At 50.1% G+C, this 25056-nt stretch overlaps 1 protein-coding gene and 1 non-coding gene across 4 annotated transcripts; both read right to left on the minus strand.

Moving 5' to 3' along the window:
• Positions 1-1635: 1635 nt before the first annotated feature.
• GUSB (glucuronidase beta) lies at positions 1636-15528 on the minus strand. 3 transcript variants are annotated; one of them, XM_049638747.1, is made up of 12 exons: positions 15256-15528; positions 13746-13931; positions 13229-13410; positions 12906-13048; positions 12266-12453; positions 11792-11944; positions 11363-11541; positions 11138-11284; positions 8697-8781; positions 6944-7120; positions 3531-3666; positions 1636-2007 (listed from the first exon to the last, which is right to left on the minus strand). In XM_049638747.1, the coding sequence occupies exons 1-12, from the start codon at positions 15463-15465 to the stop codon at positions 1838-1840; spliced, it is 1956 nt and encodes a 651-aa protein (XP_049494704.1). In that variant the 5' UTR covers positions 15466-15528; the 3' UTR covers positions 1636-1837. The 3 variants fall into 3 exon arrangements, with proteins under 3 accessions (XP_049494704.1, XP_049494705.1, XP_049494706.1); XM_049638748.1 differs by having other exon boundaries at positions 15240-15307; XM_049638749.1 differs by lacking the exons at positions 12906-13048; positions 13229-13410; positions 15256-15528 and having other exon boundaries at positions 13746-13812.
• A 9043-nt stretch (positions 15529-24571) lies between these two features.
• Positions 24572-24677, minus strand: LOC125928680 (U6 spliceosomal RNA). Its single transcript, XR_007459735.1, has one exon. It is a non-coding gene; the product is annotated as a U6 spliceosomal RNA (small nuclear RNA).
• Between the last annotated feature and the right edge of the window lie 379 nt (positions 24678-25056).

Genomic DNA, 25056 nt, shown 5'->3' on the forward strand with positions numbered 1-25056 from the left:
ATGCTCCACTCAGTCCCCTAAAAAGGTAACATCTGCAAGGAAGATGAATCCATTTAAAATATAGTTCAGCCATATTTTATTGAATACAACAAACGCGTTCTCTAGAACCTCAGGATTTAGGAAATGGACCTTACCACTAACTTGTAAAACATTTAAGTGTTTAATTTTTTTTTAATGTTGTTAAGTGAAGAGTTCTGTGTTATTCCTTGACATTAAATGGAACGCAAAACTTGATTTCCTTCAAGGAACTTAAGTTCAGTGGTAACAAAACAAGCATGTAACCCCCAGAACCCCTAACTTCATATCTGAACCAACAACACCTGCATTTCTTAAAAGTGGTCTAAAGAGGGCCACTAAAAGAAGGTTCAGTTATCTTCACTGTCTTTCCTGGAGTTTGGAAAGAAAGGATACAAATGGGTATGTGTTGAGACATGTGAATCAACCACAAGTGAAGTGAATCAAGTTCTGTATTAAGAACTGCTTTGGTTCATGGTCCTCCATTTGACTGGACACCAAAGGGAGCCTTTTTCCAAACCATTGAGCTTTATTTATTTTTTAACGTTTATTTATTTTTGAGAGAGACAGAGCATGACCAGGGGAGGGTCAGAGAGAGAGGGAGACCATGCTGACGTCACAGAGCCCAATGCGGGGCTCAAACCCACGAACTGTGAGATCATGACCTGAGCTGAAGTCGGACACTCAACTGGACATGAGCCACCCAGATGCCCCTTTTTTTAAATGTTTATTTATATTTCAGAGAGAGAGCAGGAGAGGGACAAAGAGAGGTGGGGAACAGAGGAACTGAAGCAGGCCCTGTGCTGACGGCAGAGAGCCCAATGTGGGGTTCAAACTCCCAAATCATGAGATCATGACCTGAGCCAAAGTCAGACACTTGACTGACTGAGCCACCCAGGCGCCCCCACAGCATTGAGCTTTAAACCAGGACCGATACTGCCATCTTGGAATAATGTACCTTACTTGCCCTAACGGAGCCTCTGGAAGAGGAGGAGGAGTGATTCCATAAGGAATAAGACCATCCTCTAGGAGCAAGACAGGTGGCATCATCCAAAAGGACAAAGCCCTAGACTACTTGTCTGTAGGCCTGACCTCTTTAAGAGGGTCTCGTCACATTCAGTGGAGTCGGATATGAAGGGACTAATGGGCCTTTATGCTCCTCTGTCCATTTCTGTCAAGACTAGACTATGGCTGGGGTTGGAATAATGTCCTGGAAGAACTGGTAAGCTCTGAGCTCCCTTCTGATCCAGACATTCTTCATCTCTTACCTTTCTTATGCTTATTTGTCAGCTTAACTTGGTGGAAATTGGTACACAGACCTTGTTGATTATTCCAGTAACATCGCTTTCTGTAAATTCACTGGGACGTGAGCTCATCTGTGAAGCTGAAGAAGCAGTCGTCTCTTCCTCACGCGCCTGGTTGGCTGCACAGGCCCTGGGGCCTGAGGGCTGCCAGGCTAGTCCTACGGAAGTGCCGTCTGCACCCAGCAACTCCGGCCGTGGTGTGAGTGTGGAAGCAAGTTTCGCAAGAGTCCGTACACAGTTACGTTTGTGAAAACAGCCTAACACATGAGAATTTCAGATGCTTTCCAGCAATACAGATCATCGCATTTATGGATGGTCACTTTTAAGACAACTCTTTATTCCCACACTACGAAAGCTTTTATTTGCACCTCTGACATTCCCTTCTGGGAAATTAGTACAAAATCCGGGCCAGAAACTTCCCAGTCGGCCATGCACAGTCCAGGACTGCTGTGGAAGTCGCCCCTTACTTGTGGAGGAGGGGCTGCTATCTGCTCTTGTCAGCAGAGGTAGCTCTTGCTTTAAAGAGTAAATGGGCTGTTTTCCAAACACGGTGACTTCACAGCTGACCAGGGATACCTGGTTTCATTGGCAAGTTTCCAGTATCTCTCTCGCAAAAGGAACGCTGCCCCTTTTGGTTGTCTCTGGCGCGTGAAGATCCCCTTTTTATTCCCCATTACTCTCTGCGGTGCTAAAAACAAGGCAAAAAGGTATTTCAGATGACTTCTGATGGGCCAAACAGGAACCAACCTAGAGACAAGCTGGGCATGAAACAGAAATGTCCTTTTCTATAAAACTTAGGATTGCTTGGTCTGAAGTGGCCACTTAACGTAAGGCTAAAGATTTAACCTGCTGCTCCCCCAAACAGCTTAGCTCCCTGGTATATTTTTGTTGTTGTTGTTGTTGTCTCTTAGAGGAAAATCTAAAATTATTTTTCTTTTATCTGCAAAATAAGGTTTGAAACATGAGCACCCAGCTGCCCGGTAATGAGAGTGGGGACTGAGCCGGAGTTACCCTGAGAAAGGCCTGGGCTTTTCTAAAGAGACGGCTCTCCTAGTGGGAGCCGGGGTCCTGACCAGGCAAGGGTGCCTCGGTGGGATCTACCAGATTTCAAAGCTCTCTCAGGCAGACTTCCGGCTGGGTTCCAACTGCCAGTGGCTGGTCGGCTGCTCTGCAGCAGCTGAAGCTGGGAAGGAGGCGAAGCGGGCCACAGGCTCCCAGCACACCTTCTCTCCACCTCAGGTGAAACCACAGCTTCCGTTGAACGGGAAGGTCTTTCCACGAGAAGCAAATGCCAGGCACTGCGCCAAGCACTTTATCACATGGATTCCTACATCGACCCGCAGGGGGCTCATCCCCACTTACAGGCTTGTGACAGGGTCAGATCATCTGTCCACAGTCACACAGCTAATTTCTTACTACACAGAGCCAGCGCATCCATTCACGAAACCAGACTTCAGGAGCCGTCGATCTCACTTGCCAGAGAGAGGCTTGAGTTCTTGTTCCTTTTACTCTACCTTCCTCTTTCCATTCTAATTTTTCATTAAACTCTCGCCTTCCAAAGACTTGTCCTTCCCTGTGAATAATAGGTTATAAATCCCACTACTACCAAATCCTTCCTTACCTCCCCAAATCGCTATGCTAAGTTTATGGGATATCAAGAAACCAGTAACATCTACAGGTATAGAAAGAAATGGGATCCACGATGAATGGCACTGAAGTGGCCCTCACATCTCCCCGCCTGAGAAAGAATGCAGACGGTATTCTCTCCGAAGACTTTCAGGCCCTCCCACATTCCAAACACTTTGACACTTGCATTTGGTAAACCTGCCTTCTACAAGCGAACGATGTAAAACACACCAAAATATACTAAGTTTCCCGGGCTTTGTACCGTACTCTGGAATAATAAGTGTATCCCACGTGAATCCAACGCTAGGTCCACTTTTTCCACACACTGTTGTGAAACAGACAGAGGCAAGTTGGTCGTTTTTGCCTCAAGATAATACCTCCTCCGTTTGCTTTTTTACCATGAAATGATCTGGGAAGCAGGCAAGTGATTGCTGCTTGCTAAACTAGGAAATCCTCACGTAGCTTACACTGACTAGAGCTTTCCCCCTCTTGTTTCCACTGCTCTTACAAACAAATGTCCTGAACTAAAAGGCCAACCTGAAAACATGAGGAACAGTACACTCCACAAACCCAACTGCCACTTACACTGGTTAGTCATAAAATCGGCAAAGTTCCAGATGAGCTCTCCGACCACGTATTCTTTGCGTTTTTGATCCAGAACCAAATGATACTGCTCCAGCAGACCTTTCTGGTATTCCTCGCTGAACATCAGAGGTGGGTCCTGGAATTCAAGGCAAAGAGTGAAGTTAAGAGGCAGGACTGGCAGAATTGTAAATGGTAGGTAAAAATAAAGATCCATGTGACGTGACCAAAATACCCGTCTCCACGGTGGGCTGCAGTGACTGCAGGACTCGGGCGCGGGTGGAGACACAGCCAGGCTGTGGTGTAGCCCAGAGTAAAGAGAAGGGATTGTTTAAGGAACCTTAATTAGGAACTGCTTTATTTCTAAGCAGAGTTTGATATTTTATCTTCCATCTCTATTCACCGGTGCAGCCTGAAAGCTGAGCTACACTGGAAGTAAAAATGACTCTTCAGATAATAAACTTAAAACTCACATTTTAAGTAGCTGCCAGCTGACGATTTGAGAAATAGTGTGACTCACTTGAACTCGACTCGCATTCCTCTGTATCTGGTCTGGGTGAGCAGCTGCTACTTAGCACATCCATCCATTCAACAAATAATCACTTAGTATGGATGGAGGCTCTGGTGATGAAGTGACAAGCAAGAAAGGCGAGTGTCCCTGCCCCTGCAGGCTTTATACTCTGACAAGAAAGACTCAAGGTGTTAGCGTAATGAGGGTAAACGGGGGTGACTGGCAGAGTGCAGAGCCAGAGCCAGGGGGTGGTTAGCGGTGGGGCTGAGAAGGGCCACGCAAAGCTCCCTTGAGGAGACGTCAAGGACCTGACAGGTGAGAAGGGTCCTGACGAACGAAGGCAGAGGCCACATCTGTGGACTCGTTCAGTACCTGGTGAAGAGCGCCTGTGTGCTGTGTACTAAGATATAATGACCTTTTAGAGGTTCTTGGGACGGTCTGTTTTCATCCCATGGCAATTTGAGGGGCACTCAAATCTTAAACGTTCAAGGATAGAGCTTTTCAGTCACTTTACAAGAGAACAAAGCCCTATAGGCCTTGGCTTTCTTTTCCAAAGAAAAGGATAGAAATGCTATCGAGGACACACTGGTAATGTAACAGTACAACTGAGCCAGGTTTTGTTCCAGTTCCAAAGTTGTATATGTATATGTTCTTACTTTGTTTTAATGGAAACAACCCATTAGACAACCGCATTGTCTAATTCTTAAAACCGAATTAAACTAAGTCAACTCAGTCATAACTAGTCATATTTCAAGTCCTCAAGAGTCACATGTGGCTGGTGGCTACCCTCTTGGACAATGCAGAAACATTCCATCACTGCAAAGGGTCCTATCAGCACTAGATCTAGACTGAGTTTCTTAAACATTCAGAGTTGGTTACCTTTTCAAAAACGGAGAACTGATGTACATATACGTTATCTTCATAAGCTATTTTCCCTTACTTTACCAGTTTGTAAAATGGCATTCTGTGTAAGCAAGATGAATTTAAGGGTATGAACAGAATAATATAGCACACAGAGGTAGCTGTTCAACATACCAAGGATAAGCATATTAAGAAAGGTGTGTCAGGCACCTGGGTGGCTCAGTTAAGCATCCAACTTCAGCTCAGGTCATGATCTCACGGTTTATGGGTTCGAGCCCTGTGTTGGGCTCTGTGCTAACAGCTCAGAGCCTGGAGCCTGCTTCAGAGTCTGTGTCTTCCTCTCTCTCTCTCTCTCTCTCTCTGTCCCTCCCCGACCCACACTCTGTCTCTGTCTCTCTCTCAAAAATAAACATTACGGGGGCGCCTGGGTGGCTCAGTCGGTTAAGCATCCGACTTCAGCTCAGGTCACGATCTCACGGTCTGTGAGTTCAGGCCCCGCGTCAGGCTCTGGGCTGATGGCTTACAGCCTGGAGCCTGCTTCAGATTCTGTGTCTCCCTCTCTCTCTGCCCCTTCCCCATTCATGCTCTGTCTCTCTCTGTCTCAAAAATAAATAAAACGTGGGGCGCCTGGGTGGCTCAGTCGGTTAAGCGGCCGACTTCGGCTCAGGTCATGATCTCACGGTCCGTGAGTTCGAGCCCCGCGTCGGGCTCTGTGCTGACCGCTCAGAGCCTGGAGCCTGTTTCCGATTCTGTGTCTCCCTCTCTCTGACCCTCCCCTGTTCATGCTCTGTCTCTCCCTGTCTCAAAAATAAATTAAAAAAAAAAAAAAAAAAAGTTAAAAAAAAAAATAAAACGTTAAAAAAAATTAAAAAAAAAAGACACGAAGGGAAATTGCTTAAAAAATAAACATTACAAAAAAAAATTTTTTTTAACGTGTCAACAAGGAATGTGGTACTTGTGACAGTAGAGTGTAAGGAAGCTGGGTAGGGATGAGAGGCTGGCTGTGCTTCAAGAACCCACACGAAAAAAATCCCCAAGATAAAGCATCATATCTTTGGGAAGGAAATGAATAAAAAAGAGAGAGAGAGAGAGAAAAGCTAGTGATTAAATCTTCCTCCAGGACACCTGGGTGGCTCAGTTGGCCGAGCGTCTGACTTCAGCTCAGGTCATGATCTCATAGTTCGTGAGTTCAAGTCCCGCATCAGGCTCTCTGCTGTCAGTGCAGAGCCTACTTCAGATCCTTTGTCTCTCTCTCTCTCTCTCTCTCTCTCTCTCAAAAATAAAAAATAAACAGAAAAAAAAAAAAAAAACCTGGCTCCAAGATTTCATTCATTTCCTTAACAATTATTATTTAGCACCCACTGAGGGCCGGGCACTGCTGAGGGCTTGGGAAGCACTGATACATAGGATTCAGTCTCTCTCTTGGAGCCCACAGTCTGGTCAGGGAGGCGGCCAAAGAGATAATGATGGCACCCAGTGAGAAATGCTGACAAAGACCAGGCAGAAGGAGCAGTTTCTCTGCCTAGGGCAGGCAGGTAAACCTCACCAAAGAGGGGAAGTCTGAGCTGAGATGCGAACAGAGTAAGAATCCCGTAGTCGGTGAATGTGGTGCTACATGGGCATTCCAGGCAGAAGGAACAGCCCACACCAGAGCAGGAGCCAACAAGCACGGTGGAAACAGCCCAGGAATGAAAGCAGGGGAGGACGACCTGGGAGAGGGCAAAGAGCAAAGGACGTTGACTGCCCCGGCCAGGGCTGGGGCTTTAGCGTGGGGGAAGCCAATGACAAGGCTCCCAAGACTCGGATTCGCTCAGGAGACCACTCGGGCAGCCAGGGGAGGCTCTTTGGAAACAAGGCCAGTAAGGAGGACCAAGCAAGCGAGGCGGAGGCCCGAGTCCGGCAGCCGCGAGTGTGGAGGACAGGCTGGTGTGAGCCAGCACTGCATGGAGATCATCAGGACACGTGAGGGGTGGGAGAGGAGCACACTTCCAGCTTGGGGAAATGTCCGAGAGTGAAAAAATAAACGATGTTCTACACCACTTACCTGGTGAAACCCTGCAATGGTGTCTGCTCCGTACTCGCTCTGGATTATTGGTTTCTGATAGGTCCTGTACCAGTTCTCAAACTGGGTTGTCAGCTGCAGCTGAATCACCTCCATGTGACCATAGTCATGATACCAAGAGTAGTAACTATTCACACAGATGACGTCCACATACGGCGCCTAGGGTGAGAGCATTAAACTTGTTCACGAACCAAAAGACTGTAAGAGCATTAGGGCTCACAAACTCAGGGGGCTCTTCCGGCACAGGAGGCAACAGGGGGCTGCAGAAAATGATCTAGGTGCTCCCACGTGTAGCAGACCTAGAAGTGACCTGAATAAGGCAAGTCTATAATCCTGGGCTGACGCTCTTGACCTGGCTGTAGCTGGGCTCTGGAGAGACTGAGCGGTAGAGCAGACGCCCCGTGAGCCGGCCGCGGCGCCAGCCCGGGGCGGTGGCGCTCCTGTCACTGGGCTTCCCTTACCTGGGAAATGTTCCCAACTGAAGGACAGAGGCGGTTTTTTCCCCCACAAAGGTCTTGGCGAACCATGTCATTCGTGAGCTGGTGCTGGGGCCACAGAGCGGCCGAAAACTTCCCTCCTAGGAGGGCAGCGGCAATGATGGGCGGGACCCCTCATGTCTACAAGTGCGGTGCTCAGGACTGAGTGGCGAGGGCTAGGCCAGCCAACTGTCCGGCCTCTCCTATCACCAGAACACAAGCCAGTCTCGAAAGCCTGTACTGGGCTGATGTGGTCCGACCTTCCCAAGCGACCGAGCCCCTTTCCAAACTGTGGCTGAAAGCAGCGGGCAGAAAGAGGGAGCTGGGGAAGTGGCCACGGGTGGACACTTGCACACGGACCACACATCCCACTAGGTGAGCCCGGCAACCCTCTGTGGCCCAGGCACTGGCTGCCCCATCCACACAGAAGACGAGAACGAGGATATGCCACTTGGGCTCTGAGGACATCCGTGCCTGCCCGTGCCATGCTGGTGTTTGGCCACAGTCTTTATGCTTCTTTGAAGGGGCTGTTCTCAAAAGATGGCAAGGGAAACACCAGGGCTACGAGCCTTTGGTCGCTCATGTTAAAAGGAGTGTTGCCAGTTCATTTTGTACATTGCGTTCTCTCCTCCATTCCTTCTGCAGATGTTTTCTCTTTCTGTAGTGCTTTCCTCTTAAGGACTGGCCTTCAGTTCTCTGGTGAAGACACATTCTCTTGCTGCCATGTTCTATCTACAGCCTCAGTGTAACCCTGCGCATAGTTTCCGAGGGGCTGCTGCGCCAGGGGGTGGGGAGGGATGCGTGTGGTCCAGCCAGCCAAGTGAGCCTGTCTGACCCTTCGATTCCAGTCCAGTCCAGATTGCCAGCCTGGACTTATTAGATCAGCATCTAGGCATCTGTACTTTCAAAGAGCTTCTCTGAGTGGTTCTGACAACCAGCTGGGTTTGAAAAACACTGGACAGTGACAACTTTAAGCTCCCTTAAACCTGTGCCACTTTAAAAGCATACTAAACCGCGGAGCATCAAACCCTGACTCTGACCTGAGAACGCACGAAACCTCCCTGTGCCCAGCCTCCTTGGACTGAGAAGCCATACTGCTGGGCAAACAAGCAGCTAGTTATCTTTAACCTGAAGACCATCCAGGGACGCGTCTGGACCGGCTGCTCAGGGCTCCTCCCAGCAGCCTGTGTTAGCAAGCATCAGAGCAAGGCGAGAGGACAGGCAGGGAAGAGAAGTGGCACGGAGACCCCCAGGCTCACCCCCAGATCTGCTTCATAGTTGGAGTTGGTCACAAAGGTCACGGGCCGGGAGGGATCCAAGGCTTTGGTGTGAGCAATCAGCGTCCTGTCCACAGAGGGCAGAAGACACAGGCTCATCAGTCTGGGAAGGGCCCTCATACAGCCATCTTTCTCTCTCTCTCTCCACCCTGTCTCACAGCCAAAAACTAAAGACAAAATCCTTCCTCCCTCCCGACCTTGAAGACTCCTTTCGGTAGGCAAACACGGTCTTCTAGCCCTAGATCATGTTCCTTGGCCTCTTTCCTTCTCGCTCCCCAAATCCCACCCCCACAGAGGGAAGGCCACCCTCACAGCTGGGGTCCTTGGGCTGGGCTGGGCTGGGTGCTGCCAGAATCTCGGAAAAACCTCTTGAAAACAGGGAACGGGTGGGGCGTGGACCAACGTGGACGTTAATTTAACGAGTAGAGGATGTGTGCGAGGAGGCGGGCTGTGTGTGCACTGGGCACTCACTGGAGACTGGAACAGGAGCAGTGGGACCAGACATTTGCACGGGGAAACGCTATGCTGCCATTATAAGTGGGCGGTACAGGGCTCCGGGAGACAATAGCAGGGCACTTAACTGACACTGGAGAGTCACCCCCATACTCAGAAGAAACAGCATTTCGTCTCATTCACCAAGGAGGAGCTGCGGAAAGAGGCTCCCAACAGAGGGCCCAGCCTGCGCTCGGGGCTCAGCCTGGGGACCCGTCACAGGCCACCTCAGCACAGGTCACTCCGTTCACTGGTCAAGCTTGCTCCTCTGCTCCCCGTCCCCACAGCTGGCTTCCTTCTCCATGACACTCTTCCCACCCTGCTCTCCTCATACGAAGGCTGCGGTTCCTCAAGCCAGAACAGCACCCTTCACCTCGAGTCCCAGAGCCACACTCTGAAACAACCTGTGTGCCTCCAGGAAGCTTTGAAGCCTCGCTGAGCTCCTGATGCCCAGGCAGCTCCAGCCATTCCCTGGCCACTTCCCTACTGCACCAACGATCATGCATCACCTTCTCTCCACCTCCCAGAAAAGCTTGCAGACACCCATTCTCGGACACCTGCGCTTTCTGCCCCACAACAAACTTCTGTCTCCCAGCCCTGGCTCACACAGGCCTGTGCCTCAAGGCACCAGGCTGCACGTTCAGAGCTTTGCCCAGTGGGCCTGCTGCTCAGAGCCCGACATCTTGTACCTACGGCTCAGCTCACAGCACTCCACGACACTGAATGGCCTCTGCTGCCTCTATAGCCAAGCGAAGTGATTCCCCTCTGTGGGCCAAGTTACAACTGCATGATTGTAAGAAAGACAAGGAACCGAGGACCACCCCCACCCTGAGGTAGTAAACCCTCCCACTGCTGGAAGCCACCCGTAGGTGTGGTTTCTGTCCACTGCAATGCCAGGGTCGGGGGAGCCTACTGGCATTTAGTGAATGGGACCGTGAACTTTTAGATGGGCTGATCCTGTCTAATAATGTAACTTAAAACAGTCAGAACGTGCATGTCATTGAAAAACCTGTGTATAATTATGTGCCTACATAATCCAGTTTCATAAAGCCACTTTACAGAGATGAACCCAAAGCATCACCAAGTGGTTTTTGCAGGTGTAACATGCACTAAATTTCCCAGGAATGGAGATAACATAAAAATTGAGAGAAGACTATATTTGGTTTGGCTTGGAACTTTACCTAGAGTGAGTCACCACTTCGTAAATGCACAGCAGTGAAGGAAACACCGCCGGTGGCATCAGTCACCAAAACGATGCCCCCACTGTCAGCATCTGTAGCTGCGTTCTCAGGCGGTTCCACATCTAAGTGCAAGCGTCTGACCCCTTCACTGGCTCTTCTGGGGAGTTGGCTCATGCACTCACGTGTAATTATATAAACGACCGTCCTCTATATCATAGTTGGGCCAGGCCACTGTTCTTTTCATAACCTGAAGTTATGTGTCTAAATCACTCTGTGCAGAAGTTAACTCCAGGGGTGCCCAGGGTGGCTCAGTCGGTTAAGCATGTGACTCTTGGTGTCAGCTCAGGTCATGATCTCACGGTTTGTGAGTTCAAGCCCCGTCAGGCTCCGTGGTGACAGTGCAGAGCTTGCTTGGGATTCTCTCTCTCTCCCTCTCTCCGTCCCTCCCCCACTTGCACGCGCTCTCTTAAAATAAATAAACCTAAAAAAAAAGTTAACCCTAGATCTCATTTCAGATGTGAAAAAGGGACACTGGGGCTCAGTGGGTTGAAATCACAAGTGGTGGGTGTGTACTTGGTGCCCTGCAGTGACCATGTACGGAGGCACCCCTACCTGGGCTGGGAGTGGGTGCTGCCTCTCATAGCACATGCCTGCCCCAGGGCCAACCTCAGCGCTGCCACCCAAGGCTGACCCAGACCAAAGGGCTGAGGTCTCACCCCTGACCCCACCCAGGGCAGAGGGAGCACTCACTTGAAGTAGTAACCGGCAGGTTTCAGGAAGGAAGCGGGCTCATTGGCCACAGACCACATCACAACAGCCGGGTGATTCTTGTCCCTGCGCACCAGCTCCTCCATCACCTCCAGGTGGTGCTGCAGAGACACGTTGCTGTAGCTCTCGCTGTGGCAGAGGGAGGAAAAGGAGCCGTCAGCGCCTGCGCCCCCGGCAGGCTGAGCAGGGAGGGCGGCGGGCACTCACACCAGCACGATGCCCACACCGGGACTCTCGTCGATGACCACGATCCCATAGCGGTCACAGAGCTGCATCACCTCCTCCGCGTAGGGGTAGTGGCTGGTGCGGAAGGCGTTGGCCCCGAGCCAGCGAAGCAAATTGAAGTCCTTCACCAGCAGTGGCCAGTCAAAGCCCTTCCCTCGGATCTAGGGGAGAGCACAGTCGAGTGATCCTCCCTCCCCTGTCCCAGACGCACTTCGGTCTGGAGCCAGGCCCCGGAAGGGTCACCCCATTAGCCCTCAATCTGGCACAAGGACAGGCCCCATCAGGCCCCATCCGGCAACTGTTTCAAGCGGTTTGCTTCACTGCTCTGAGTCACCCTCAATTGCTTCAGGGGTCACGCGGAAGACAGTGGTGAGCAACAACTGTCACAGGAACCCAGAAGCCACGACTCACATCTGCATCCTCGTGCTTGTTGACCCCGTGGAAATAGAAAGGTTTCCCATTGATGAGGAACTGGTGCTCTGTGACAGCCACCGTGCGAATCCCCACGGGGAGAGTGTAGAAGTCAGACACAGACCCAGCTGCCGTCTGCGCGGTCAACCTCACCTGTGAAAGCCGAGCACCGGTGTGAGGCATCCGTGCTGGCCTGAGCCCCACACAGCCCACCCTCCAGCGGGAAGGCCCCTCGTGAACCACAACGGCCAATGTCTGGGACTGCACGCAGAGAGATGCAGAAGTTCCCAGCTTCTGCCATTAACAAGGAGGAACATTCACCCTGCCCCTGGTGCCTGCTCTTCAAAACTGGGCCTCCCTACCAAGCGGTGAGAAAATCAGACCGGAAGCTCAGAGGACCACGTGTACCCGACTACCTGTCCCGCACCCCCTTGGAAGCCAAGGCTGCTGGGTGGGGGCAAAAGACCTCGTTACCTCCAATGAGTACAGGTAGGCAGGGTGCTCATGCATCAGGTATGGCCACCAGAGGTGGGCATTGGGCACCTGCAGCTGGCCCCGACCCCCTGTCCCCTGGGCCACGGCTTTGCCTTCCTCGTCCAGAAGACGCACTTCCAGTTGAAAGTGTTCACCGCCTTCAACAAAAATCTGGTAATCCACCAGCCCTGCAAGAGACAAGGAAGATCAGACCAAAAAGGGAGGGACACGATCTGGGTCACACAGAGAGCCTCCTGCAGCCACCACTCTGAGGAGTCCTCAGCCAACAACTGTTTATTTCTGGAGCCCAACCTGCAGTGAGGGGAGATGAGGCGAGGGCAGCACAGTGGGAAGGGACACAGATTCTCATGAATCCTAAGCGATTCACCCTGAGCTATGATTTTACACAAGCCCCACTTCTCCTTGGGCTTCGTTCCCTCACAAAATGAGGTCAGACCAGATGAATGATTTCTGCTGCCCGTGCCAGTTCAGACAGGCTGGATTTCAGCTCTTTTTGGGCAGATGGGAAGCCCGAGGGGGAAGAGATGCTGGCAGAGGCTTTCTCCTGGAGCATCTTTCCAAACAGGGAGCAGAGCCACTTGGGGCCTGGCTGAGGGAAGTTCCTGCAGGGAGCCCTTACCAGTGTCTCGGTCCACGCTGGTGCTGACGGTGATGTCATCGATGTAGGTGGCAGGTGTGGTGTAGAGGAGCACGGGCCGATGCAGCCCCGCGTAGTTGAAGAAGTCAAAGTTTATGTTCTGGACAAAGTAACCCTTGGGGTACCTAGGATGGGAGAACAATGGCCAACTTGGACCTTGCTCTGATACTCTGACCTCAGCTCACATGTCTCCCTGGCCTCCCAGAGCCAGGGCCTCACCTCTGCTAGGGCCACCCTGCCCCTAGTGGGAAGACCAGTCGGCAGGGTGGGGAGTGGGGTGGAGGGGGGAGCAGGGTGCCGCTCACTTGGAGGTATCCGTCTGGTGGAGGATGGTCCCTGGCGGCAGAGTGTGGGGGGTGAGCGTGTTGTTGATGGCAACGGTAATGCGGCAAGAGGCCAGGGGCCCACTCTGTACCAGCTTGCTGATGTCAGCCTCGAAGGGGAGATGGCCCCCCTCATGCTCTGCCACGTGGACCCCATTCACCCACTGCAGACAGAGAGATACGGGGAGGGAACAGCAAGTCAGGGCGGCCATCGCAGGCACTCCCTCACACACAAGTGTCGTATGTGGGGGCTCAGGGCCCCGCCAGCCACCCCCGCCTCAGGAATGGAGGAATGAAGCTCTAGCTAAACACATCAGGCAACCTTCCCCCGACCCAGGGCACCAACCCCAGTGTGGGACATGGGTGTACCCCCCCCCCCAGTCCACCCCAGGAGGCAGGCTGTCAGGTGACCCCTGGGAACCACACACCTCAAGGCAGCCCCAGGCTGCTCAGCAACTGCACCTGACCACTCGCCCTGCCCGATGCTTGTTGTACTCACCACAATGGCATAGTAGTGGGCGCTGCCAATCCTCAGCACCACTCTGGTGCCCAGGTCCTGAGTCCATCGCTGGGGCAGGGTCGCCTCCCGCTCGTACCACACCCAGCCGACAAAGCTGCGCAGCTGCCTATCCTGGCCCACGTCATTGAAGCTGGAGGGAACCGGCATGTCCAGGGTGGGGCCCGACTGAGGAAAGAAGGGCTGGGATCAGGTCCAGACCACCTAGGAATCGAAGACCAGGACCCAGGCAACCCCCTTCCCCAGGGGCCACGTCCCCCAGCCACCCGGCCTGCAGGAAGAAGGCTGGGTAAGATGACTTCTCCTGGGCCCCGGGATTCCAGGCCACCCCACCATTCTTATTCTTTGCCAGCAACTGACTGATGCCGTTTATGGGGCTCATTTAATTCGCACAGCTCCACGAAGCAGACAGCGGTCACTCAGTCACTCGATCAACGGTGTACAGTGAATACCTACAACGCTGAGCAAGGTGATCGGCTCTATGAAGAGAGTGTGGAGGGTGGCAGGGATGGTCAGGGAAGGCCTTTGGGGGCCCATGGGATACTGCCTTCTGACAACCTGGCAGAACTGGGTGAGCCTGAGCCTGACAGGGCATCCCCTGAACATCTCCAGTAGATGTCCTCTAGGCACCAGCAGGACAGCTCAGTGAGCCTGGAAGCAGCCTGGGGAAGACCTTCCTGACATCCTGTCTGTGGGATTTCCTCTGTCCCTCACAGCTGTATCCCAGGGTCTGGCACAGCCCTGCATGTAAGGGACTCAAAAAACGTTGGCTGAATGGATCCATAACTTGGTAAGAGATCCTCCTGCTAGCATGGTTTGTGTCTGGGGCTGGGGGGCAGCCAGCTCCTTCTCAGGGCAGTCTGTGGACAGGGGCGAGCCCAGCCCACAACCCAGGCAGAGGCAAGAGGATCTGTTCAGACCAGACCCTAAGAGGAAGACGACCGACTGCCCCGGGGAGGAAGCTGGTGGGGGCAGGGGCTGCTCTGCTGAGGAAACTGTGAGTGGGGCACAAGCCCGGCACCCAGTTCTTCCTCCCCTGGGGAACGGATGGCAAAGACTGAGAAAAGAGGATCTAGGGGAGAAGAGAGGGCCAGTGGGCACACAGGCCCAGCACCACTTCCCGCCGACACCACCCAAGTCAGAGGGGAGAGCCGGGAGGAGTCCTTGGCCAGGTGGGTGCCAAGTCCTTCGCGCCAGGGCAGGGCTGGTGCCAAGACGCCTACACCTCCTGTCCTCCCGCCCCCGAGCTCGGTGCCAGCGCCGCGAGCCTGTCCGGCTCAGCCAGTCTTACCGAACCGGGCTGGAGCAGAGGCCTGCCCCGCCGCCCCCCGGACGTCCGGGCCGGCCCTCCACCCGTTTCCTCCCTCGCAGTCCCTCTCCCCGTCGTCTGATCCCACGCCTCCAAAGCCGTCCAGCTTTAACCTCCTCCTGGCCGACAGCTCCGAGACCTCAGAGGAAGGCTCCCTGCCCACCTACCCCGCTGGGCCCGCACCTCGCGCAGCGGCGTCCGGTACCACTGCTGCTCGAAGCCCTGGCGCCGGTTCTCGGAGAAGTCGGCGCGGAAGCTCCAGAGGCCGTTCAGCTCCTTGAGCTCCCGCGACGGGCTCTCCCGGGGGTAGAGCATTCCGCCCCGCAGCGCCAGCCCGCAGGCCCAAAGCAGCGGGCCGAGCGCCGCCCAGACCGCCGCCGGCCCCCGGAGCATCCTTCGCCCGTGGCAGCTCACAGCCAGCCGCTTACCGCCGGGCTCGGAGCGGCGCTGGAGGCGGACGGGGCGGCGCTGGAGGCGGACGGGGCGGCGCGCGAAGTCACGTGCCCCACCTGAGGCCTCCCACGCCATTTTGGTTGAGGGCGAGTTCCCGGTCCGGAGGAGCTCTGGGGCCGCAGGGACGCCACTGTCGGCTGGCCACAGGGCCGCGGCGGGGATGGGGGTGGGCCGGCGGGGAGCCCGAGGTTAGGCCCTCGGGGGAGAGGGACCCCGAGCCTCCAGCCCCCGTCCTGAAAGGCAGAGGTCCCCGGCTCTGCGCCCGCCCCGCCGCCTTGTCCTCCCCGGTCCGACTGCTCCCCCGCCCGGGGCGGTCGGTCCGGGGCTGCGGCCAGAGCGGGACCCAGGGAAACAGCCGGACAGCCCGTGAGCCCAGGCGAAGTCTCTGCGGTGCCTGGTGGCGTGCACCCCGCGGCCGTAGCCTTGACCGTGGGCCTCCACCTACCGTCACCTGAGCCCCAAACCTCTAACCAGGGGCTCAGGGCTCCCAGTTGGTGTTGTGGGATCATAAAGATGCAAGGAGAGGGGGCTTATGGCCCCAGTAACCTGGTCTAGATAAAATTGTTTGTACAGTTACCTGATTCTTCAAAATACTATTTTTTTTACTTTTTGCTGATTTTATACTTAACAAAGCAACCTAATAATGGGCCTTCATACTGCCAACAGAGTCCCCAGAGTAGTAAAAATAAAATATATTTTAGGAGCTGACAAGATTTAAAGGTTGTTTTTTTTTTCTCACAATATAAAAACAAGAAAAGTAGGATGCAAAAGTACATACAGTATGATCAAAATATTGTATCCGCAGAAATACAGATAGATGTGAAGCATTACTGGTGTTATAGATAATTTCCATTTTGTTTCTCATACTTTTTTGATTTTTTTGAAATTTCCTGCAAGGAACATAACATTATTCTTTTAATCAAACCAATAAATGCTTTTTTAAAATCAAACAGGCAGAGGCGCCCGGGTGGCTCAATTAAGCATCAGACTTCAGCTTAAGTCATAATCTAATTTGGTGAATTTGAGCCCTGCATCAGACTCAGCGATGTCAGTGCCAGTGCAGAGACTGCTTGGGATTCTCTCTCTCCCTCTCTCTCTCTGCCCCTCCTCCATGTTCTCTTTCTCAAAATAAATAAATAGGGGCACCTGGGGGGCTCAGTGGGTTAAGTGTGGGACTTTGGCTCAGGTCATGATCTTGTGGTTCATACATTCCAGCCCCACATCCAGCTCTGTGTTGTCCACTCAGAGCCTGGAGCCTGCTTCAGATTCTGTATCTCTCTGTCTCTGCCCCTCCCTTGTTTGTGCTTGCTCTCTCTCAAACATCAATAAATAGGGCTACCTGGGTGGCTCAGTCAGTTAATTGGTTGACTCCTCATCTGGGCTCAGGTCATGATCTCATAGTTAGTGGGTTCAAGCCCCACATCAGGCTCTGCGCTGACAGTGCGGAGCCTGCTTGGGATTCTCTCTCATTCTCTGTCCCTCCCCAGCTCTCTCTCTCTCTCTCAAAATAAATAAATCAATTATAAAACAAATCAATAGATAAACATTTAAAATTAAAAAAACAAATTTTCAAAAATATATTTTTGAAAAAACAGGCAAAAAATAAATAATTAAAGGTCTATTGTCTCCTAAAATTAATAAATTGATTTTTCATTTACCCTTCAGCTTTAATACAAATTGATTTTCTACCGTCTAATGGGGAAGAGGACAGAGAACTAATGAAAGGTGAACCTGAAAAACAGACCCTGGTGGGTAAAGCCCATTGGCCCAATTTCCTCTCCTACCCCACCTCCACCCCTAAGTTTTTGGCCTTGTATAAATATATGAGCCTGGAGATGTAAACTTGGAAGTTGTCGGCTTTGAGGATTTATGTGGTCACCAAAGAAATGAAGGCAGGTAGAGAGCAGATCCAAAGATGTATCTAGAGACATCCCAAAATTATGAGTATAGGAATAGGAGAAATGAGCAGGTCCCTATCTCTTTGAGGATAAATCCAAACCCCAAAGCTTGGTTTGTCAACCATCACACCCGTTCCTGGCCCTCGATTCCTGCACACACCATGTTGCTGCATGACTCTGTGCCTTCGCTCATGCCCTTCCCTCTGCCTTCATTCTCTTTTTGTTTGTTTTTTGTCTTTGTGGGGTTTTTTAAATTATTTTTGAAAGAGAGAGCAAGACAGAGTGTGAGCAGGGGAGGGGCAGAGAGAGAGAGAGAGAGAGAGAGAGAGAGAGAGAGATAAAATCTGAAGCAGGCTCCAGGCTCTGAGCTGTCAGCAGAGAGCACAATGTGGGACTCAAACCCATGAACCTTGAGATCATGACCTAAGCTGAAGTTGGACACTTAACCGACTGAGCCACCCAGGCACCCCTCTCATTCTTTAATACCCCATTCAGACAGCTTTATCCTCACACCCCTTTGGTCTCCAAGACTCTCCCTGCTCACACAAACTCACTGTGCAGTTCGGCCCGTGGCTCAGCCCCTTCTCCGTCCTACTTCTTGTCCCTGTGAGTAGCCTCCCCATCCTGGGGCTCAGTTCTGTGATCTACTTGACTTTAGTCCTTTCTTTTCCCATCGTTGCTCATATACTGGACCACACTCTAGACTCTTTATTTCTGAAACCCCACTGCCTCTGAGGTTCCATCCAGAACACAATCTCCTCTTACCTTCACCATCCCCATTCACTATAAACTTGCTCCTTTACCACACTGAAGAGCCATCTCTTCTGCCCGCCCCATTTTTCTGGATCTAGCAGTCCTCATCTCATTCTTTCTGGAAGCCATTCTTCCACCAATGCTCTGCCTCTCCCTGGGGTCACCTGCCACTCCATAGCTGTTCTTTTGGAGCATCTCTACCTGGCCTTCCCATTTGTCTTCCTCACTTGCTGCCCCCACCCACCTCACCCTCGAAATCTTCTTCTCCCCAGCCCCTAAACCTGATCTGGGAATGAGACCAGCTCCCTCTTTGATATTCCCAAATACAGGTGCACAAACTCTTTCTACTCTAAGGACTCATCTGCCAGAAGGAGAACGTTAGCCTAACTAACAAATGTAGGCAAGTTACTGAGTTTCAGCTCTCTTGGGCACTGGTTTCTAGTTCCTGCTCTTATTTCTGAGGCTTTCCTCCAAATATTTGTCAGAGAACTTGTCTGAATTGGTCACCAGATGATGTAGCCCCTCAACCGCCAGTGAACAGTTTGGAAATCTGAAGTTAATGTTTATTTATTTATTTTGGGGGTGGAGAGAGAAGAGGGGGCAGAGAAAGAGGGAGGGAGAGAGAGAATCCCAAGCAAGCTCTGCACTGCCAGTGCAAAGCCTGACTAGGGGCTTGAACCCATGAACCGTGAGATCACGACCTGAGCCGAAATCAAAAGTCAGACATTTAACTGACTGAGCCAGTTAGTCACCCCCAGAAGATAATTTTAAACAAGAGAAATAAGGGGCAGGTTCTTCTCTGACACACCTAATATAAATTATCACCCTCTCCAGTCACCTTCTCACATCTCCCTGATTTATCCCTGACACTGGTCGTAGTCTGAAGTGACCTTGCTCCTCTCTTTCTCTGAATACCTGTGGTAGACTGAATAACCATTCATTGACAGCAGCATCCTTCCCTGGGGGGATGGGTTTACTTTCCCACCCCCAGGACCACGCATAGCCACATCATGTGCTTTGGCCCAAACTGTCCACACTGATACACATAGCTCTAGTTCACCCATTTTAATTGCTGGAGAAGATTCCACTGTGTGAATACACCACCACTGATTTTGCCCTTTTCCTTTTTTTTTTTTTTTTTTTCCAAGGTTTGTTTATTTTGAGAGAGACAGAGACCATGAGCCGGGGAGGGGCAGAGTGAGGAGAGCAGGCTCCTAAGCAGGACCCTGCATTGTCAGTGCAGAGTCCATCCAGGGGTTCGGTCCCACGAACCTCAAGATCATGACCTGAGCAGAAACCAAGAGTCAGACATTTAACCCACTGAGCCACCCAGGTGCCCCTGCCCTTTTCCTATGCAGCAATTAGGCTGTTTCCATTTCGCACTTTCACAACCAACTCCACGCCGTCCATTCCTCAGGTGGTTCTTGATCCTGCGCTCACATGCAAGACTGCCCAGCTGCGTTCTAGGAATAGAGATGTGGCCTGGCGGCCTGGTGGGTGTGCTCATCTTCCCCTTTACTGGGCATCCTGAGGGCCCTCCATGGGGCTGGTACACATGGGTGCTTTCATTTCCTGCTGCCCCACAGAAGGGAAGTGCTCGGCCACCAGCTCTGCCCTTGACCCAGGGCAGGTCCCTGTGGCTCCCTATTCACCACTTCTGCTTGTGTCTGGTTCACAAAGAGGCCTCGCTTACTTTAATCTTGACTAGATCTTTCCGGGTCTGTTTCTTTTTGTGCTTTATTCACCGGTATTTTGTATCTGAAACATGGAGTCATTTTGCTATTTGACTGTAGGTCTGTCTTAAGCTACTTTTCTGGGCATTTCTCCCATCCCTCAGCACACTTCTGCTTATGTACCTGCCTCTTGGGCCCAGAAATACTTTCCCAGGCTTGTCTTGGAGGCTGTAGCACTGTCTGGGCTGATCTCCGGGTCATCTTTCTAAGCGTGGTTCAGATGCCAAGTCTTTCATTTCCTCTCCCTTTTCCTTCTTCCTGGGATGGCAGCTGTCAGCACATTTGTACTCAGGGGACAGTACTAGAGTCCTGGCTGTCTGGCTTTAGCCAGACTGTGACTTTCTGGCAGCTGACCCTCTTCCTTGTCCCATGACTACCATCACATGGTCCCTGACCCCCAAGTGAGAGCCTACAGAGCATCACTGGGGCAAAGGTGAGGTGTGTGTGGGTGCCCACTGGATTCCTATCACTTGATGACAATAACAATAGAAATCCTGTGAGCAGGCATTCTGCTAAGGGATCCTTATGGCTCTGGAAGACTATAAAATGACTATTCTGTCTCTATCACGGATGAGGAAATTAAGGCTCAGAGAGGTAAAATGACTTACTCAAGGTAATACACCCAAAACTACATTTATCATTGTTGATGGCACATTCACTCCTTTTCCCAAATTACCCTACATCCAAAGGACTTTCTGATGTCTAAGACGGAAAATACTAATGCTTTCCCTTCATGGTCGAGTGCAGCAACACAAAATGTCCCTGCAAAGATTGTATGGTCACAGCTTTGAATTTAATAAGCAAGTCACAGGATACTCAGCTGATCAGAGCACAAGTCTGAGACTTCCTATTTTGCTCCCCAATAGATAAATTTTATTGCATTTAAACATTATCTCAAATAGGTCCTGGGACTCATTTAGCAACTTCTTGTTTCTGTAGCTGAACGACCTCAGATCTTTTCATCAGCCCACCAATCATTTCCTTTCTAAGAGACAGATAACATCTAAAATTTTTCTGATAGCCTGTGATTGATTAACTGCTGTAGCTTGCTGAATCAAAGAAGCTGAGTTTGGTACAAGTTCAATGCCAGTAACTTTCTGGGCTTAAGATACTGAACAAGTAACACTGGGCCTCACTTACCCAGCAGATTGATTTTTTTCATTCACGAAAAATCAGATTTCAACAAGAGACCCACCCTCCTGAATACAGATATAAATGGGGGAAGTGAGCACACACAGACCTCCTCCTAATGGAAACCCAGTGGAACACCCTTGATCATGTGCTATATTTGACTACAGACTGTGTGAACTGTCACCAGTTTCTCTTTGTCAACCCAGAATCTCCTGCTTTTCTTTCCAAGGAGGCTGATTTCTAAAGTGATGAGGTCCCTCCACAGGATTCCTCTGGGCTTTCACAATACCCGGTCTTTCAGAGTGATAACATTTCTGGAATGTGGACAGTCTGGCTAGTGATAAATGGTCCCCATTCTTGCAGTGGATTCAGCAAAGAGAGCTATCAGTACAGAGCCCAGCGTGGAGCTTGATCTCATGAACCGTGAGATCATGACCTGAGCTGAAATCAGGAGTCGGATGCTTAACTGAACCACCCATGCACCCCCTGATGTTTATTTTTTTTAACAGCTTTATTGAAATAGAATTCAAACACCACATAATTCATTCATTTACAGTATACAATGCAATAATTTTTGGTATATTCACAGATGTGTGTGACCATCATTGCAATCAAGTTTGGAACATTTTCATCACCTCAAAAGGAAACTCTGTGCTCTTTGCTTTCTATCCTTCTATCCCTCCCATCCAGTCCTAAGCAACTGCTAATCTATTTTTTGTCTAGATTTTGTATAGATTTGTCTATTCCAGATGTTTTATGTAAGTTGAATTATATAATATGTGGTCTTTTGCATCTTTTTAAAAAAAATGCTTATTTATTTTTTAGAGAGAGACAGTGGGTGAGGGGCAGAGAGAGAAAGACAGAGGATCTGAAGCAGGTATACCCAGACAACAGAGAGCCCAGTGTGGGGCTTGAACTCATGAACTGTGAGATCATGACCTGAGCCAAAGTCAGATGCTTAACCAACTGAGCCACCCAGGCACCCCTGGGCTTTGCCTCTTAATGTTTGAAAATAAATGTGTCTATATTATCATCCTGCTTTGTGAATTGAGAATACGAAATCAGTGTTTTTAGGTCTGTCACTTTATACATTTTTTTTCAAGATTAGTAGAACATTACAGAAAATATGGAATCACATTTTCTCCTCCCTTCCCTAAAAAAAATGCCCAGAGGCGTTTTTTGTTTTGTTTTGTTTTTTCTTTAAGAGTTCACTCCAGGGGAAACAAAAGGAAGAGGAGGAAAAAATAACAACCCAGGGAGTCAGGAGGTTTTGAACTTGTATTGAAGTTCTCGCTATCCAGGTCCTTGATCTCCAGGCTCTGCCTGCTGTGGGGTCTGAGTTCACCTTTGAGGAGCAAACGTCTGGGAGATGGGTCAGGGCTGCCTCCTCTCCCATTTCCAGACTGCAGAGCTGCTCTGCCGATAGGAAGGATGCTTGAGGACATCCCAGAGATGGACTTTCAAAGGGGTAAGAGTAGAGAAAAGAGATGAATGTCCCGTTGTCTGGAGGAGGGAGGATTTATCAGAGCAAGGACTGAAGATGAAGCAGTTGCCAACAGCCCAGGCCAGCTCTCAAGCCTGGCTCGGGGAGCCATTGGGTACTTCAGGGTGCAGGGGGCATTCTTCAAGGTCAGCCACAGGACAGGCATCAGCTAAGGCAGCGAATGAAAGTTCTGCTTGGGTCCTGACCCTGAGGAGGGAGCTTGTCAAACTGATCCACTCCTTCTGATTTCACCTTTAGGGAAGATCAACCAAGTCCCTGCTCCCACAACAGTCCCTTTCCTTAGCAAAAATGACAATCCCTAGTCTCAAATATTGGGCAGGAAGCATACAACTCTAAGACATGATCCAGAAGTGAGCGGCTGAACTCACGGAGTTCAGTAGGTGCTCTAAGGAGGAGGGTGGCTCTGGAAACCTCAAAATCCAAATTCTACTGGGTAATGTCAAATGAGTGGGGGAGGGGGAGTCGTTCTGGCTGAACTGGAGCAGATGGGAAACAGAAAACAAGGCAAACAGGTCCAGTGCTGTGTGGAGACCTGGTTTACAATAAGAAGACAAGAGGGGGAAACACAAAAACAGGCTAACGTGATCATAAGAGGCTTTGAAGTTGTGTTTGGAACAAGAACATAGTGACTGGCTGCCTGCAGCTTGTCTTATTTCCACCTCAGCTGTCTGGGAAAGTGATCTTCAGATTAGAAATGGAAGAATAGGGGCACCTGGGTGGCTCAGTCAATTAAGCATCAGATTTCTGGTCTTGGCTCAGATCATGATCTCATTCATTGTTTTGATGGAGCCCCACATTGGGCTCTGCACTGACAGTGAGGAGCCTGCTTGGTATTCTCTCTCTCTCTCTCTCTCTCTCTCTCTCTGCCCCTCCCCCGCTCACTCTCTTTAAATAAATAAACAAACAAACTTAAAAAAAAAAGGGAATAGAAGAATAAATGTCAGTAAAGGAATCTGAAAGCCCAGTGTAGTGGGTTGAATGTGCCTCTCCCCACTTCAAATTCATATTCACCCAGAACTTCAGAATGTGACTGTGTTAGTTTTCTAGGGTTTGGTGTAACACACTATCACTCTAGCAAATTTCTCGTGGATTCTTTGGGATATTCTAAATACAGAATCCTGCCATCCATGAACATAGTTTTATCTCTTTCCAGTTTGGAGGTCTTTTATTTCTTTCTCTTGTCTAATTCACTGGCTACAATATTGAATAGCAGCAGTAAAAGCAGGCATCCTTGTCTTGTTCCTTATCTTAAGGGAAAGGCTTTCAGTCTGTGAATATGATGTTTACTGTGGGTTTTTCATAAATGCCCTTTATCTAGCAAATAATCAACATTAAAATTTTCTTGTCCATAATGAGATATTGTATACGCAGAACGCCCTAATTATTAATAAGCCAATGTATTGTGATACCAATAAAAAAGATTATCGTAATTGTATAAATAAATACATGCCCTTCATTATGTTTAGGAAATTTCCCTTTATTCCTACTTTTGAGTTATTTATTTATTTATTTATAATTTGATTTGAGAGAGAGGGAGTGTGCACGTGTGCACACATGAGCAGGGGAGGAGCCAAGGGGAAGAGATAGAGACAAAGGGAGAGAGAGAGAGAGAGAGAGAGAGAGAGAGAGAGAGAGAGAGAAAATCTCAAGCAGGCTCCACACTCAGCACAGAGCCTGATGCCGGGCTCAATCCCAGAACCTGGGATCATGACCAGAGATGAAATCAAGAGTTGAACACTCAACTGACTGAGCCACCCAGGCGCCCCACCTGAGAGGTGTTTTTTTTTAATGTTTATTTATTTTTGAGAGAGAGAGAGAAACAGAGTGCAAACAGGGGAGGGCAGAGAGAGAGAGAAACACAATCTGAAGCAGGCTCCAGGCTCTGAGCTGTCAGCACACAGACCAATGCGGGGCTTGAACCCACAAACCATGAGATCATGACCTGAGCTGAAGTTGGACACTTAACCGACTGAGCCACCCAGGTGTCCCGAGAGTTTTTTTTTTTTTTAAATCAAAGTATAGTTGACAAAAATATGGAACGCTTCACAAATTTGCATGCCATCCTTGCACAGGGGCCATGTTTAGCTTCCCTATATCACTCCAATTTTACTTGTCAAAGCAAACATAATTTTTCTGAGAGTTTTTATCATAAAACAATGTTGGATATTGTCAAATGCCTTTTCTGCTCCAATTAAGATGATCATATGCTTTTGTCTTCATTCTATTAATGTGATGTATCACATTGATTGATTTTCTTACGATGAATCACACCCTTGCATTTCTGGGCTAAATCTTACTTGGTCGTGGTGAATAATTCTTTTAATGTGTTGTTGGATTCAATTTGCTAATATCTTGTCAAGAATCTTTGCATCTATATTCATAAGGGACATTGATCTGTAATCTTCTTTTCTTGTGATGTCTTCATCAGGGTAATGCTGACCTCATGGGGTGAGTTAGGAACTGTCTTTTCCTCTTCAATTTTTTGGAAGAATTTGAGAAAGATTGGTGTTAA

This window comes from Panthera uncia, chromosome E3 (assembly GCF_023721935.1).
Source record: "Panthera uncia isolate 11264 chromosome E3, Puncia_PCG_1.0, whole genome shotgun sequence".
Lineage (NCBI taxonomy): Eukaryota > Metazoa > Chordata > Mammalia > Carnivora > Felidae > Panthera > Panthera uncia.